Here is a 17,723-nt window from a genome sequence, read left to right on the forward strand (position 1 = left end):
CCCAGCCAGCATGGCCACTGGATTGGGCTGATGGGAGTTGTAGTTCAAAAAAGTAACTTTTCCAAGCTCTGGTCCAGTGGGCATTTTTGCCATCCGTTTTACATATCACAAAATATTAGAAGTCCTACTTAAAATAAGTAAGTTTGTATCTCACATTTCACCTTCATGAAGTTATTTTCTGACAAAAATACAAAAGATAAGGTCAAGTACAATTTGTCAGCACATTATTCAAGTCCAGTAAATTCCCTTTTATGGCTATAAAAGAGAAATACTGTAAGTGAATTCTGGCCTGAGACAAATCAGTGATGGCTTATAGCCATAGGCAGCTCAGAATGGACAGCAGCTTCACTGCTCTCAGCTGGGAATTATGCCTTGAGCACCCATAACTGATGTACATACACAGTCTCTTGGCTATGAAAAATCACCCCCCCATCTGTCTGAGTGGCATAATGCCCACTCTAAATTAGTCTGACTTCTACCCTGCAACAGAAGTCCTAAACAGATCCTAAATTGTAGTATCTGAAATGGGCAGTTTTAAGAGGATCACCATGTACTGTAATATGTACTTATTGGATAAGATGTATTATATACATCTATAAAGTAGGAGGAACAGAACAGAACAGTTGGAAGGGGCCTATAAGGCCATCGAGTCCAACCCCCTGCTTAATGCAGTTTCACTGAACCTGCATGGCTCAGTTGGAATATAAAACTGATATCCAATGTCAGTCACACTCAAGAGTAGCCTTGCTGAAATGAATGGACAAAAGTAACTTTATGTAAATCACTTAAATCTTTCTACAATTAATTCTGTTATATACACATAAGTCCATTGCTTTTAGTGGGGCTACTCTGAGGATGGCTTAGATGAACATTTGGGAATAAAGTAGAATAATGTTGCATTGACAATAAACATTGGGTCACATTCAGTGCTAGTTCTCAGAGTAGGCCCATAGAATAGAAGTTAACAGTCGTGACTAACTTAGGTTCATTAATTGCAATGGTCCTACTCACAGTAGGACTTAGTTAAATACAACCCAATAGTTTGGGCTTGTTCACATTAACATACAGCAGCAGAGTCTGGCAATAAATGGTGACTTCTGTATCCTGCTCCACAATATAATTCTGAAAGGGTGACTCTTGAGAGGTGGGGATTTGAAGACGACTAAACAGTGCACTGAACAGTGTCACTGAACACTAAAGTCAGGATCATTCAGACCATGGATTCCCGATCTCTATGTATGGATGTGAAAGCTAAAAAGTGAAAAATGTGGGCAAGAGAAAAATCAACTCATTTGAAATGTGGTGTTGGAGGAGAGCTTTGTGCATACCATGGACTGCAAAGAAGACAAATAATTGGGTGTTAGAACAAATTAAACCAGAACTATCACAGAGCTTTCCCATCTGCAAGGGTGGGGGACCTATTAAGTTGGTCCACCCCCTGAGACTAATGGATCTGGATGGTTTCCAAAGGGCTCTGGGGAGTTTTCTGACTGATAGGGCTGGCGCTCCTGTCGAAACCCTGGTTGAACTGTGGAATACAGAAATGACCCGGGCGATTGACATGATTGCTCCTGAGCGCCCTCTCCTGTGTAGAGCTCGTACAGCTCCATGGTATACCCCAGAGCTGAGAGCGATGAAACAATATAGGAGACACCTTGAGTGCAGATGGAGACAAACTCCTGGTGGATGCAATTACACAGTGGCAAGTGCCTATGGAAAGCTGTATTTAGGGGCAGTAAGGGCAGCAAAAAAACAATATTTTGCTGCCACTATCAAATCATAATCTGCCGCCCAGCGGAGCTGTTCAGAATTGTCCGGGGGCTATTACACGCTGGCCCCAAGGACATGGTAGAACCATCTGAGGCCTGCTGTAATAAATTTGTTAGGCACTTCCAGGATAAAATCTTTCGCATCCACCAGGACTTAAGACTCCGGTGTTATCACAGGTGAATCAAGCGAGGTATCCAGAACACAGCCTTGTCCCAATTTCTTGGATGAGTTTCAGTTGGTACAGCTTGAGGACATTGACAAGGTGCTTGGACAGGTTCATGCAACCACTTCTGTGCTGGATCTTTGCCCTTCTTGGCTAATAAAAACTAGCAGGGCCAGGGAAGTGATTAATGCCTCTGTGAGAGGGAGTGGTCCCTGGCTGCCTGAAAGAGGCAGTAGTGAGACCACTCCTGAAGAGACCCTCCCTGGCCCCAGAAAATCTTAATAACTATAGGCCGGTAGCAAATGTTCCATTTCTGGGCAAGGTCCTTGAACGAGTGGTTGCAGGCCAGCTCCAGACACTCTTGGATGAGACTGATTATCTGGATACATTTCAGTCAGGTTTCAGGCCTAGTTTTGGCACAGAAACAGCCTTGGTCACCCTGTATGATGACCTCTGTTGGGAGAGAGACGGGGGAGTGTGACTCTGTTGATTCTCCTTGATCTCTCAGTGGCTTTCGATACCATCAACCATGGTATCCTTCTGGGAACTGGCTGAGTTGGGAGTGGGAGGGACTGCATGGCGGTGGTTCCGCTCCTACTTGGCGGGTCGGCTCCAGAAGATAGTGCTTGGGGAACATTGCTTGGCACCCTGGACTCTCCAGTATGGGGTTCCACAGGGGTCAGTTCTGTCCTCCATGCTGTTCAACATCTACATGAAACCGTTGGGTGCGGTCATCCAGAGCTTTGGAGTGCATTGCCATCAGTATGCTGGTGACACGCAGCTCTATTTCTCCTTTTCATCTTCTTCAGGTGAGGCTGTCAATATGCTGAACCGGTGCCTGGCTGCAACAATGGACTGGATGAGGGCTAATAAACTGAGGCTCAATCCAGACAAGACTGAGATGCTGCTAGTGGGTAGTTCTTCTGACTGGATGGTGGATGTCCAACCTGTCCTGGATGGGGTTGCACTCCCCCTGAAGGAGCAGGTTTGTAGCTTGGGGGTTCTCCTAGAACCATCTGAGTCACTTGAGGCTCAGGTAGCCTCGGTGGCAAGGAGTGCCTTCTACCAACTTCGGTTGGTGACCCAGCTACACCCCTATCTGGACAGGGATAACCTGGCTTCAGTTGTCCATGCTCTGGTAACCTCCAAGTTAGATTACTGCAATGCGCTCTACGTGGGGCTGCCTTTGAAGATGGTTGGAAGCTGCAGCTTGTGCAAAATGCAGCAGCCAGATTGGTAACAGGGACCAGACAGTTCGAACATATAAAACCGATTCTGGCCCACTTGCATTGGCTGCCTGTATGTTTCCGAGCTCGATTCAAGGTGCTAGTTTTAACGCATAAAGCCTTACACGGCTTAGGACCACAATAGCTGATGGAACGCCTCTCCTGCCATGAACCCACCCGTACACTCCACTCAACATCCAAGGCCTTCCTCCGGGTGCCTACTCGGAAGGAAGCTGGGAGTCTGGCAACAAGGGAGAGGGCCTTCTCAGTGGTGGCCCCCAAATTATGGAATGATTTTGATGACGAGATGCGCCTGGCACCAACACTGTTATCTTTTTGGTGCCAGGTCAAGGCTTTCTTCTTCTTCCAAGCATTTTAGCATGTGTTTTTAAATTGTTTTTAATTTTTTAAAGATTGTGTTTTTAAATTGTTTTTTAAAAAAATTTAAATTGTTTTTAAATTGTTTTTTGTGTTTTAAAATTTGTATATTTGTTTTTATTGTTTTTAATTGCTGTAAACCGCCCAGAGAGCTTCAGCTATGGGGCGGTATATATAAATAAATAAATAAAAATTAGAAGCTAAAATGATGACTTTGGACACATAATGAGAAGACATGATTCACTAGAAAAGACAATAATGCTGGGAAAAACAGAAGGGAGTAGAAAAAGAGGAAGGCCAAACAAGAGATGGATTGATTCCATAAAGGAAGCCACAGACCTGAATTTACAAGATCTGAACAGGGTGGTTCATGACAGATGCTACCGGAGGTTGCTTTTTCATAGGGTCGCCATAAGTTGTAATCGACCTGAAGGCACATAACAACAACAACAAACAGTGCAACCCCAACTGTGCCAGCGTACAACTAAGTCCTATTGAATTCAATGGGGCTGACTCCCAGGTAAGTGGGGCTAGGACTACAGCCTTAATTATTATTATTCTGAGACATAAGACCCGCAGGGGGAGGGGGAGGGCTCGTAAGATAACACGGAAGTCATTCCTATGTGTAGCTTCTAGAGGAAACGGGTGTTGTAGTAAAAACAACGAAGGATTTGTATTGCCTTAACGACCAACAAATTGAGTGCAGCAAAAGGTTAAGTTGACCAGATTCCCTGCTAAAGCATCTTCCAGGATGTCAAATATTTTAGGGACGCGGCCCCCTTTGCCACCAGGCTTCTCCTCGCGGCGCTCATCTGCCGCCAGCTTCGCTGCTCCCAGCAGGGACTTGTGCCTTGAGCACCCACAACTGATGCACCTATACAATCTCTCGGCTATGAAAAATCAGCCTGGCCCTTGCAGGGCTTTATACTCGAAGCAGGGCCCGCTCCCGACCCGTAGCCCACCTCCTTTCCAAAATAACCAGGGAGGCCTCTCCCACCGCCTTTGAAAGCAAAGGCAGCAAGCTACGCCTGCGCTACGGGCTTGCCGGGTCTCTTGCGAGGATCCCGCGAGCGCGTCACCAGGGCGACTGGGCAGCCACTGTCGGGGCGGCTGAAGGTTCGTTGGCGTCCTTTGTGGTGATGGGGCGGCAAAACCGCTGTTCGTCTTAAGGGATCCGCACACAAGAAAGGGCGAAACTACCTTCTTCATTACCTACGCTAACATAAAGAGGCAGGGGAGGTGTCCACAAGACCCCCCTTGGTGCTTTCTCGAGCTGTTTTAGACCATACCTGTTATTCCTCCTGGGCGTGCTGCCCTGCTTGCAGATTTCTTATCGGCCTAGCCCAGCAAGGCTCTTAAGTGCCTGCCCTGCCGAGGTTCAGGCAATGGCAGCAACACAATGCGTCATCATTGTCCACCACCCAGCGTGCCTCCAGTTTGTACTGGAGATGATGACATGACCCTGCTGGTATAAATGCTCCAAATACAAGTTATAACACTGGCGGTACTACGTTGTGATATAACCCTACTGTGCGCATCAGGATTAGTGTACATGTTACATTCGTCGCTGGCTGCTCAGCTCCTGAAAGCAACCTCTTTATGGCTATCTCTGTCCTGGCTGTGATTTTTAGAACTGCTTACCGTGTGGATAGTAATTACATGGAGAATCTCCGTGTGCAACATTGCAGGGACCTTCTGCTAGGACAAAGAGGAGTCAACATGAGGATGAACAGGTGCGTGGGGGTGATAAATCATTTTTTGTAGGAAGCCTAGTTGGGCACTGTCTCTTTGGATTGCATAATTTATAGACCCGGCTGGAAAACCCCTTAGCATTGGGAAGCAACCACTTTCAGAAATGCACTGTTTCATAAAATTAATTAGTGATATAATGGATGAACACAATACAAGTTAAAATGGGCAACTGGGATGGTTACTAGTCTATGGTTACTAGTCTTACGTTCTTACATTCAAATCTAAAAGCCAACTTCATTCATTCATTCATCATTTTATTTATATGCTGCCTTTCCACAAAAATTATGCTCAAGGTGGCTTACAACAAGGGAAGCAGAAATACATCTCAAAAACAATTGCAAAAACAATTTCCTAATAATAAAAATAATAAAGCAATAACATAACAAGTATAACAGCAAGCAAAAACAACTTTTCAATATTATGAACATCATAAAAAAATCTTTAAAACTTGTAATTCACTTTTTGTCAGGTGACTCTCCCTGGGAATCACATAGGAAATTAGAAAAGTAGGAAGCTGCCTTATACTCAGTCAGACCATTGGTCATCTGTCTAGCTCAGTGTTGTCAACACTGGCAGTGACTCTGCAGAGTTTCAGGCAGGGGACGTTCCCAGCTCTACCTAGAGATGCCAGGGATTGAATCTTCTGTATGGAATTCAGATGCTCTACCACTGAGTTACAGCCTTTCCCCATGTCTTATGTGTACAGCTCTTAAGACATTAAAATTAGTTTGTTGAGAGTTTTTAGTGTCTTACGTCCCCTCCCTTAAAATCTAACCATGTAACTAAAGCATATGCCATTGAATTGTCATGTCTTGAGATAATTGTAAGTATTTTCAGTAAAAATAATTTCCAAGTCAAGCTTTGAATTAGTTTGAACATGGCATTTCCCATCACAGGATGTACACTTGGATTCCCCCCTGCTCCACTTAATCAAATATTTCAGTTCATTTATTTTTGGCTATTGGAACAACTTTTCAGATATCTATGCAGCATATAAAATTAACATTTTAAATTTTTTGTTTACTCAGTTTAAGTGAATGAAACGTGCTTAATCAGATCTCCATTAATTTAGGGCAGCAAAGCAATTTCCATTTTTTCTTCTAGAAAAACCACAACACTGGAAGGAACTCTGTATTGCAACAGTGGCAAATGTTAGTTTGACACAAAATGGGAAAATAGTGGAATGATGCTCTTGAATGGCATGCCAGTTTTCGGTTTTCAAAGCAAAAATAATGAGATGCTGCATGCCTAGGCTGTTTGCAGTCTTGTTGAGCCTGGTGATCTTTAGTACAAACTAGGAACTGGAAAGGTTAGACAGACTATGAGCCTTTCCTGGAGAATGAGAGGATTAATCCTGTTTTCTCAACACTTTACTGGCACTAGCCACGTGAAGTGATAACTCTGTTCCCTTGCAGTGACAACCAGCCATGCTGATGGGAGATAGTAGCGGGGGTGGGGGTGTTAATTGTTGGAGATATGCACTCCAGTGCTATAAAAGAGGCCTCCAAAAAAAAAGGGGGTGAAAACAACAGATTAAACGTTTATTAAAAATAGCTTGGGAAGGGGAAGCACTTGTGACAGTGATGCTTACTGAAGCAAGAGTTGCAGCTTACTCCCAACTGGGTTTACCAGTTGGAGTGCTGAGAAATTGCACTTCCCCCAGAAAGGAACTTTTAGCTGGAATTAAGTTGTCTGCAAGATTTCATACATCTCACAGCCAGGTAGAAATTTCAGACTTATCAGGAAAGTAGACACAGGCCTATGAAAATTTGGTTCAGGAAGTGTATATATACCTTCTTATTTTTACGTGGTATTTGTGTAAAGTTCACCCCAGGTTGTTTCTTAAAGTACATCAACTGTAAGAGGTGTCTTAGAGAACATCTATGTAATATGGCTTTGATTTCTACAAGCTTAGTATAAACTGCAGATCAGCTGTAGTAAGTATTTCAACAATGTTGAAATCCTTAAAAATCCTTTAAAACCTGCAAAGGGGGGGGGACTTCTTATGTTTGAAAAAACAACCTTGTATCTGCTATTCCTAAATATTGCACAGCCATGCAGAACCTTCCTTGGAGTTCCCTGATGTCTGTGTTATGTTGTTGTTTATAAATTACCACAGGAACCACCAGCTGTCATCATAAAATTTTTATTGGCACTCTGTAAATATTAAATCAGTATGCTAAAATCATGCCATGTGTAGTAGCAGCTGATGCTCTCTTATGGAGGCAGCCTGCAAGAGAAGGGATTGCACTTTGTTATCTATAAGCCTCCAACTTCATAGGGATATTTTGCAATGCTAATGCAGGTTTCAGTCATTCTAGTGCATTTAGGCATGATCCCTGAACCAGAATCTCCACTTTTTCTTGTCATGAGTACACACACCCATGTTTTAAGATGCATGTCAGTATCACTGGGTTACATATATGAGGTTTTCACTCCACAGATATGCATTTAGCAAACTTCCTGATACTGATTGGACAGAAGCATTTTCCACTTTCAAAGCATATTTGTATGTAAGTTGCTTGGAGACCTTCAGTTAATAAACGACTAATGAATCTAATAAACAAAAATAATATTCACGGAACTCATCTAACATGATGTTGGCTTCCCTCAAGACACAGGCATGCACACCCATCTCTTTAAAAAATAGCACTGGAAGCATGCCTTGGACTACAATCCTAATCATATGTTTTTGGAATAAAGTGCCATTGGAATAAGCGAGATTTACTTTCAGATTAGGTAGCTAGATAAGAAAATCCTGTGGGTAACTATTCTCATATTGGGATCCATTTATTATTTACAGGATGATTATATTTTAGTTTCACCAAGGTTTTTTTGTGCTGCCAAACATTAGTGACCACATACAGTACTGGATATTGTTTAGAAACCACAGTAAAATATTATTACCAACATAGGACTTTTAATGTGCAATATGCTTTAAAATCTTTATCTTCACAACAGTCCTCTGAGGCAGATCAGTGCTCCCATTTAACAAATATGGATATGAGGGCAAGAGATCCTGACTTTCCCAAGGATGGCAAGTTGACACAGCAATGTCCATCCTTGAATGTCTGTAGCAACAGCTAGAACAACCTATCACTGGGGTGTTCCAGGTGGGAGCTCACATGACTGAATGCACTTTGGTACAGCTATAATGACTCCTGTACATAGAAAACCAAATGATAAGGAGAAGGGTTCTAGTTTATCTTTCTCCCTGACATGTTACTTGGCTTGTACAAGGATTTTATTTTATTTTGATAGGGAGGAGCATTCAGTCACGTGTGAGTCCCATGTCACCCACCTGTAATCTGAAGTGATACAGACCTGGCACAACATTACCACTTTACAGAGAGTTAGGACTAAATCACAAAGTGATACATATGCACATGTGAATATTTCCTGTCCAAGGGTGAGTTTGTATCTGTACCCCTGGACTTTAGGTTTAATTAAAACAGTAGACATGGAATTAACAGGTTCCTCATATTAGAGCCACATACACATGGGGGTATTTACATGAATGAAGTATAGGACGGCAGCCTAAGTTACTTATATATAGGCACAGGAACTAAAAAAAACATAACCATATAGTTACAACTATGCCACACAGCAAGATCAGATATTTCTATCAAACTTTAAAAAGCAGGGAAATTGGGCAGCTATAGTGAATGTACCAGGGGAGCAGGAGATCTGACCTCCTCTTTGAGATACTCTGCTGCCCTACACATTTGTAAAAATGCAGACACAATTTGGGTTGGTCTTTCACAGTCCAATCCACTTCCTGTGCAGCTTGGAAGAATTTGGTAACGTGCCTACCACAAGGTTTTTTGCCTGTTAATGAATTTCTCTGCTTTTTAATCCGGGAGGTAAGAAATGGGATCCTGCGCAAGTTTGCTGAGAATGGATTGATCATTTGCATGCTTATTGAGTTCAGTGGGATTTATTCCTGTACGATCATGCTTAGGATAGGTGAAACTGACCTGGGGGAGGAGGAGAGAAGGGGAGGAAGGGGGAGGGGAGGAGATTGGGTGGGTGGGCAGTGGGCAGAAGGAAAGCCCCTTTCCTTTACAAAAGGAAAACATGAACAATATTATTCTTCAGGGTTTCCCCCACCTTTTTATTCTACAATATGCATATGTAGTCTCCCACACAAATTTAAACCAAAGCTGTCACTGGCCACATCCACACCAGACCTTTATTTCACTTTAGACAGTCATGGCTTCCCCTAAAGAATCCTCGGAAGTGTAGTTTGTGAAGGGTGTTGAGAGTTGCTAGGAGATGCCCTATTCCACTCACATAGCTACAATCCCCATAAGAGGGGCTGACTGTCAAACCACTCTGGCTACTGGAGCTCTGTCAGGAGAACAGAAGTCTCCTATCAGTTCTCAGCACTCTTCACAATCTACAATTCCCAGGATTCTTTGGGGGAAGCCATGAAATAAAGGTCTGGCATGGGTGTAGCCACTTGATTAGGCAAGCCCAGCAGCTGTGAGTCTGGCTTTTAGAACACTAACAGTTGGTTATTACTTAGCATGCCCATGTTTATCATTGACTTCAATGTTAAATTTCTTAAATTAATTAAAAACCAGCCAGGCATTTTTAAAAAACTTTTAAACTGCAGAAGACGAAGGTCAGAGTACGGGGCAAGGTCAGTGATAGGATTACAGGTACTCTGTGAACATGGCTGATTTTTAATTAATTTCAACAAATTATGAGACCACTGACATAAAAAAAGTCCAACAGTGGTTTGGATTTTTTTCCTCTTGTTTTACACTTTGAACTCTCAGTTCTTTCTGAGTGTTTTGTGTATCAGCATGAAAACGTAGAGTGTTGTTAAGCAAGCATTTCTGAGTTCAGGACTATATATTTGTAAGGTTTTGTTTTGCAATGACCTTATGGGAAGCATCAGAATGGTATGGGGAATATTTTCAATTTAACATTGTGGAATGCGAAAAATCCATGCTGGCTATAGTATACAGCCACTCTTGTGGCTGTATATTATGCATCAAAGCTACTACAGATTAATTAATGGACCGAATGGGCGTGTTTTAATCTGTTCCTGATACAAAAAAAGCTTTCATAATTGTCATAGTTAATGGAGATCAAACTCTCAATTATCCAGAAAGTTTGTAGATCTCTGGGAAATATGATGGCATTTATATTTATATTAGTATTCCACTTGTATTAACTTGAAAACAGTAGATCTTTCAGTATCAGTTGCTACAATCCAGTTGTTAAATGGCACAGAAAGGGTTTTGTGCTCCTGGGAAGGACTACAGAGTTTCAAGGGGTTACAGCTGCTAACAGCTGTCTCTAGAAGCTGTGTTAACAACAAACCATGCAGCACTTCATTCATTGTTAGAGACTTTACTGGCATTATGAAGCTGTGCTGGTATTTGTGATGATTAATCTGATTTTCTGAAGCAGAGATATAGTGTACTCTGGAGGCCGACAATTAACTGAATTTAAAACAACAGTCTTTACAGAAGATACAGCATTGCAATAATTGGAAACTGTTAATTTCTTTCCCCCGCCCCGTTAGAGACACCTCTGAAACCTCTGTAAATTAAAATAAAACTCTTATCACAAATCAAAATCATAGGAAACTTTTCAGAAACAGTTGCCCCTCTACATTTCCAGTGTGACTACAGTTAAAGTCCTTAGGGTCTATGTAAGACCACTGCCCTCTGGCTCTAATTTGTTTTTTCTTCTTTCCTTTTTTGGAGCAATATTCCGTTAGCACCTAGGCTCAACTTGCTCTGAATATGGAATTTGACTCTGAAAATCAGATCCAATTAACACATCCTTGATATAACAGAATACAGTGTTAATTACATGCAGCTGATCATTGCTGGGTTAATTAAACACTCACCCCCAAAAGCTAAGGCACTAATCTAATTAACAATTACTACAGCTGCTGTTTTCTCTTTACACCTCCTTTCTAATAAATGGTGCATATTCACACTTTAGGGCCCAATCCACAGGTTTTCCATGTAAATAATTCCTTTGATCTGGATGGAATTTCCTGGTGATAAAAGTTTAGAAAATTGGGTACTGGTTCCTTTATTCAGAGAGCTAAAGACGTAAGGTCCTGAGTTTGGGTGGTGAGACAGCTATGTGTAGAAGGAATCTTTCCCCTTGATTTTGAACTCCTCCCCCCGTTTGTTAAACATTGTTAATATGATACAGTTTGACAATTAAAACACTTTTAAGAGGTTTCATCAGTTCAAAGATGTTTCTAAACCTACTTACTCCTGCAGTTTCCTAGGGTCCCACTGCACTGCATGGGTACCTAACAAATAAATAGGGGCAGAATTTTAGCTATAAATCACAATCATATAAAAAAATTGTGGTGTGCCCCTAAAAAACAGGTAATGTATGAATGGCCTTTATAGTAGTGACTGGTAACAGATGAACCTAACTCTTGAATCATATTTTGAAGATCTCTCTCTCTCTCTCTCTCTCTCTGCATCACACACATTTGCACAAAGACTACATCATATGTTTTATAAAAAGAAAAACAAGATGTTGTAATAGCATTTAATGGAAGTTTTGGCTATTCTTACCAGTGATAAAATCTACTGATGAAGTTCATTTGGAAAAACTCAGTTGTGTTCATATACATTTGCATGCAGATCTGAGTGTAGAAATCCTATCTCAGGATCTTTAGTTTTCTGAACCTCACACTTGCATTCTTCTACCATCATAATGACCTTGATTACAGGAGCAGACCTTGTGCAGTTCATCTCCAAATGTTTCATGGAAAACTTGGTAGGCAAGCAGTGGGAGCAGAAGGTGTAAAGACGATCTTCAGGACCGGGAACATGGAAAGAACTGCACCTCCCAAAGCACAAGTTGTTTTGTACCACCACTTTCTCACAGTTCTCATGTACAATGCTCTAAAAGAAAGCACACTGCTGTTAAAGCACTAGATAACATATAAATACAATAATTGCTTTTAAATATAATATAGGTGATCATTTGAAACCATTAGGTGTATGAAATCACTATACAAAAGATGAATTGTTGATTGTTTTACAAAGGTATTTCAGTAAAACAACCCTGTACAGTAGGCCAGTAAGGTTATTCTGATATTACAAAGAAATGGCTTGCTTCTGACTACTAGTGCATTCATAGCTAAACATAGATTTGAACCAGGACTTCTAAGCATATATCTCATGCACTCAACTAGTGTGCTTCATCAGCTCCATGTAAAACCATTATTCCATATACAGCATGGCAGTTTTTTAAAAGGTCACATTTTAAAATTTGCTGCTATGATTGTTGGGGGGGAAATGGGGCCTCCATTCCTACTGACACAATTCTTAAGGTCAGTAAAATAGTATACTTATTAGGACCAACCAATCTTCTGAATTACCGTTCTTCTAAACTATGCGTTATATCTTTGCCCGAGATCTGAGATCTTATGGAAGAGTTTCTGTTAGTGCCCCTCCCTGCTCAGATGCACAGCTTGTATCCACCAGAATCCATGCATTCTGTATTGTGGGCTTGATTCTATGGAACTCCCTCCTGGCTCAGATCCAGCAGGCTCCTTCCCTGCAGAACTTCAGGTTCTTGCTGAAGACTTTTCTATGTTAGCAGGCATTTTAACAAAGTTTCTGTTTTGATGATAATTTTTATTTGATTTTATCCATGGTATGCTTTTTGTAATTGTTATGTATACTGCTTAGAAACTTTGATGATTAAGCGGTATAATAGCTGAAATAAAATAAAAATTAAATAAATTCAACAAACAAACAGATATTCCTGTGTTCAGGCTTCTAAAAGCCCTCACCTTAGATTTTTCTGAAGTTCATCAATGTAAAATGGGAATCAGGTACTTGAAATATTTACATGCTTCCAAGTTTTTCATTAGAACAAAATATAAAAGCTATTGAACATACTTTTTAAGGGGCAAAACCTACAGGCTCTCTTGCCCAATTATTTGTAATGTCTTAACTTCTATCATAAACTTCTAATGAGAGATGGACAAGTCACCTCTCTCACTTTAGTTTCCCCTTTGTAAAATTGGCAAAACAATGACCTACCTCACAGGGTTGCTATGGGGGGTGAACCATTCTCCAAATTAAAAAGTGCAATGTAAACAGTAGCAGTACTTCACTGGATATTCCTGAATATAGAAAAGAAGCTGGAAGTTAAGTGCTGATTTTAAGATTTACCTTTACCTGAGAAAAAGGTATAGTGCTGCAGCTCTCCTGGTGCATTTCATTGGTCTTGATTGGAAGGACAACCTCTTCAGACCGTGACCTGGTTTTCAACATAAAAAGGTCCCAGAACTTCTTGGCGTCTTTCTTGAAGGGCAATTCTGCTTCCCTTTTCCTGTGGGGGTGGGAAGCTGGACTTTTTGTACTCCCCGAGTGTGGGGATGCACTTCTAGAAGTGTTGTTTCCCAAATCCTGAACTGCATGACTATCTATATATGGCAAAATAAACTTAGACATTTTGGGTTCATCTTGCCTCTTGCTCTCCAGTTCTGCCAAGAGGTGTGTCATAAACAAACTAGTCTCTGTTAGAGTTCCTTCATAACCCATTAGATATTTCAGGAGTATATTTCTGTCTTGAGGCAGGAGCTGTAGAATTCTCCTCCTCCTCCTCCTCTTCTGTAGTTCCTCCCTTTGCTCTGTTGCCCCAAGCCATGAAATCAGCAGCAACTGAAGCAATAAGAAAAACATGATGCTGGCTGTTTATTTCACTGTGCCTTTCCCTCCTCAATTTTGTGCAGTTTCAAAAAAGGTGGAAGGCAGACTGCTATATTTATACACAGGGCCTAAAGTTTTAGATTCCAGCTGCTGCACATGGGGGAACACAAAGATGGAGAGATAAAGAGGAGGACCAATAAGTGACACTCATTAACACTCATTAACTGCAGACTCTACGATAAGGGTATTTTATCCTTGCTTTTACTGTTGGAGAATGTGTATTCAAAGTTTGGATCTGCCATAAAATGTGTTTTCTTAGGACAAGGGTGATTTTAAATGTTTGGATAAATTGTTTAGCTGCTGCCTAGGAATCCTGGAAAGTTCCCATATGTGTATTAGCTTATTCTGTCATGCTGAATCCCTCAAGGCAGCATAACAAAGGAATTTAGTAGTTCAGGCTTCAATGCACCAAAAGAAGGAGTGCCACATTTACAGGTACAGTTTAACAGGCAAAATCAAATCTTTCTGAGCAAGGTGTGCATGTATTTCTAAAATCCCAAGGAAATTATAGTGAGACAGCTTTCATTTCAGGTTCATACACTGTGGTGAATACATTTTTTTAGTACTTAATGTGGCTTCACAGAGAGTAATTTCTGTGACTTGATTAGGTGGTTGTATTGTTAACATGTAAAAACATATGTTGAGAAGTCCAGTCACAACTGTTAACAAACTGAAAAAACAAACAAGGCCAGAATAGTGCCATCCTTTTTCTCACAACCCTGCTTTTTATTGTAAGTGTACAGATAAAGCCCCATTTCCACCCCTCAGCCTCATTTTCAAAAGCAGCTACTGGTGAGCACTAGTACTCGTGTACTAAGGGGAATCACAGGTGGGGAGAGTGGTCTTGTGCTCAAGTCCTGCTTGGGGGCTTCCCATTGGTATCTGATTGGCCACTGTGAGAGCAGGATGCTGGATTAGATGGGTCTGTAGCCTAATCCAGCGGGGCTCTTCTTAACGGTCTTTTGTGATGTACAGGCAAGTCTGGCATTATATGCAGCCTATACCTGCAGACATTTTGCTGCAGAAACATCCACTAGCCTATCCAAAGCAGTTTCAAACTCCATTATATACCTCTGTACACTCCAGACCCACACCCTGTATCAAAATCCTGTTTGCTATCACAACTTCTGGGGAGTTAGGAAGTCCCAGGTTCAAATCTTACCTCAGACATAAACTTGCTAGATAGCCTTAAAACTTTATCCAACCAGAAAGGGCAAAAATCCCACCCCAGTAAACTTTTCAAACTTGTTGAATTTATACAGTGGAATTTGGCTTAGGGGCAGTAAATGTCTCCAAAAGCTGTTCGTGTAATTTTTTGAGGGGGAGGAGGGGTGTTGGATGAGGCTAAGTCAGACACTGGCCACATTCACACCATACATTTATTCCACTATTATTCTACTTTAAACACTCATGGCTTCCCCTAAAGAATCCTGGGAAGTGAGGTTTATGAAGGGTGCTAAGAGTCATTAGGAGACCCTCTATTCCCCTCACAGAGCTACAATTCCCAAAATAGTTTAACAGTCAGTCTATCTTCCCAGAGAACTCTTGAGAACTGTAGCGCATGTATGGTGTGAATCCAGTTACCCACTGCACTGCATCTCTCATCTGCATCTGTTTGTGCTGAGATCATGTGCATAAAAACTTCAGATACTTTAAATGTACAATATAATACAAGTTTATGATAATAATAATAATACTTACACTCTGGGATATAACTAAATATCCACATTACAGCTCAGTATACCAGACCCATATAAAATCAACTTTAGGAGCCAAGTGGAGCGCTGCCACCTGGTATCTGGACCAGCTCATGAGTATTAATGCCTTAACAGTCAAGCTATAGCTGATGTCTAACATTTTGAATACATAAATTAGGTTAAAAAAATTAAATCACACACTGTGATACATAATAGAAAGATAATTCATTTTTAAATAAGAGAAATAATGAAATATTTAACTTTTATTTTTAGGAACCTGTTTTTTTGTATCATGACTAATACTGGGTTTGCTTGACTGTCTGAAAGCATTCTATCAGTAGAATCAAATTGTGGATTGGCAAAAGGACAAAATGAAAACAAGCAGAATGCCTGGGAACAGCAAATGGCATCATGAATACACAAATGGTTGTTTGCACAGGGATTACAAATGGAATGACTCAAAGGAAATGACTTGCAGATTTACTTGAGAAATCAGCTTGATTCTAAAGCATTTTCCGGTTTCCAATGTGTCATTAGTAGTAATGTTACATTTTAGTATGGATTTAAAGTACTTTTTTGCCCAGTAGAATGCCTTGAACTTTACTTCGATTTCTTAAAATGTGCTCTCTCTTAGATTTATTGTCCAAAATGCTGCTGAGTAGAAAATAAACTAATTAAAAAAACTTATCTCTAGGCAGCTTTATATATGTAACGGGGAGGGAAGGGGGACTGCAGTTGATATTTTCTGAAGAGATGCAAATTAATCCTAAACACATTGGGTTATATCCAGTGATTGTGTGAATAGGAGGTAGCTCATGTAGACAGGGGTGAGAAAAGCTCATCTGAAGAGAGTAAGTCTTGAGCAATGTGTGTACCACATTTCAGCTTTCTGGGTGATCTGGAAATACCTTTATCGTTTGAAGACACACCTTGCATCCTCATTTCTAAGAGCTTACAAATGTCTCCCTTTCAGACTCCCAGTAATTAGCATGTGTTGTACTACATATGTACCAACTTTCAACTTTCTAGGTAGCATGGAAGAACCCTAATTTGGGGACTCAATTTGAGTCCCTCATTTTGTGAAAAGAATGTAAGTGTCCTCTTTTCAGATTCTTCTCATAATTGGATTATGAGTGCACCAAATTTCAGGGGTCAGGCTCCTCAAGAAGTAATCTTTCTCATCCACAGAAGTTCCTGAGCATCTTTTTAGGCACTACCCTATACACATCTAGGAATCTCACCAAACTCAAAAGAAAATACTTCTTCACACAGCACATAGCTAAACTATGCAGTTCACTCCCACAAGAGATAGTGATGGCTACCAAGCTGAATGGCTTTAAAGAGGATTAGACAAACTGGTGGAGTATTCCACCTCCACTGGCTGCACCCACAGGGTACCATCCCTGTGGTCATTGTGCTTTCTGTGAGCACGCCCGCAAGTGCCAGTTTTTTCCTAATCCTGTTGACAAAAGAGTCTATCTCCTTTATCATTTCTCCACATGTGGTAGTACCAATGATGTTTATGCGATGGAGTGCCCTTGTAAAAAAAACTACATAGGACCAACAAAAAGACCTTTTAAAAAAACATATTAGTGAACACTTGAGTAGCATCTGAAATAAGAGTTGGCTGTCCCCTAGTGGCCCATTTTCTGGCACATGAACATGCTGCCATGTTCATTTGGTCATTGGGAAAAGTGCCCTGTGTAAATGATAAGATCTTCTTAAAAAGGGAATTGTTTTGGATACTTCAGTTGAGAAGTTTATGCTCCACAGATCTGAATGAAGACCTAGGTGTTGCACTTCTGTTGTAGCATGCTTCTGCATACAATTTTTAGAAGCAGCTACAACAAAGAAAATAGGACCAAAAAGTTATTTTGCCTTTGCCTAGGCAATAGGCTGTTTTGCAACACCATGTAAATTTATTTATGAGTGTACCCTCCACTTTGCTTGTAAATAAAATAACCCAGAACCCAGAAAATGAAATCACCTGGACTGATTTTTTTACCTATATGAATGTGTT

The 17,723-nt window shown here is 40.9% G+C and overlaps 2 protein-coding genes across 7 annotated transcripts in view; both read right to left on the reverse strand.

Moving 5' to 3' along the window:
* The window catches only part of ZDHHC21 (zinc finger DHHC-type palmitoyltransferase 21), an 81,147-nt gene extending 76,214 nt beyond the window's left edge, over nt 1-4,933 (reverse strand). For all 4 annotated transcript variants that reach the window (XR_009763167.1, XR_009763147.1, XR_009763171.1 and 1 more), the window contains exon 1: nt 4,827-4,933. The gene's annotated coding sequence lies outside the window, so the exon portion shown is untranslated. The remainder of the gene's footprint in view (nt 1-4,826) is intronic.
* A 646-nt stretch (nt 4,934-5,579) lies between these two features.
* CER1 (cerberus 1, DAN family BMP antagonist) lies at nt 5,580-14,080 on the reverse strand. 3 transcript variants are annotated; one of them, XM_061630130.1, is made up of 3 exons: nt 13,467-14,080; nt 11,853-12,185; nt 5,580-7,519 (listed from the first exon to the last, which is right to left on the reverse strand). In XM_061630130.1, the coding sequence occupies exons 1-2, from the start codon at nt 13,977-13,979 to the stop codon at nt 11,892-11,894; spliced, it is 807 nt and encodes a 268-aa protein (XP_061486114.1). In that variant the 5' UTR covers nt 13,980-14,080; the 3' UTR covers nt 5,580-7,519; nt 11,853-11,891. The 3 variants fall into 3 exon arrangements, with proteins under 3 accessions (XP_061486114.1, XP_061486118.1, XP_061486110.1); XM_061630134.1 differs by lacking the exon at nt 5,580-7,519 and having other exon boundaries at nt 9,566-12,185; nt 13,473-14,080; XM_061630126.1 differs by lacking the exon at nt 5,580-7,519 and having other exon boundaries at nt 9,566-12,185.
* Nucleotides 14,081-17,723: the final 3,643 nt, after the last annotated feature.

The sequence above is a fragment of the Rhineura floridana genome, chromosome 1, assembly GCF_030035675.1.
Source record: "Rhineura floridana isolate rRhiFlo1 chromosome 1, rRhiFlo1.hap2, whole genome shotgun sequence".
Lineage (NCBI taxonomy): Eukaryota > Metazoa > Chordata > Lepidosauria > Squamata > Rhineuridae > Rhineura > Rhineura floridana.

Bases quoted from the DNA above. Each gene is read 5' to 3' on its own strand.
- CER1 (XM_061630130.1), bottom strand. From the start codon at position 13,979: ATGTTTTTCTTATTGCTTCAGTTGCTGCTGATTTCATGGCTTGGGGCA. The intron at 12,186-13,466 runs GTAAATCTTAAA...GCTTTCTTTTAG, and splicing joins TACCTTTTTCTCAGGTAAAG to AGCATTGTACATGAGAACTG.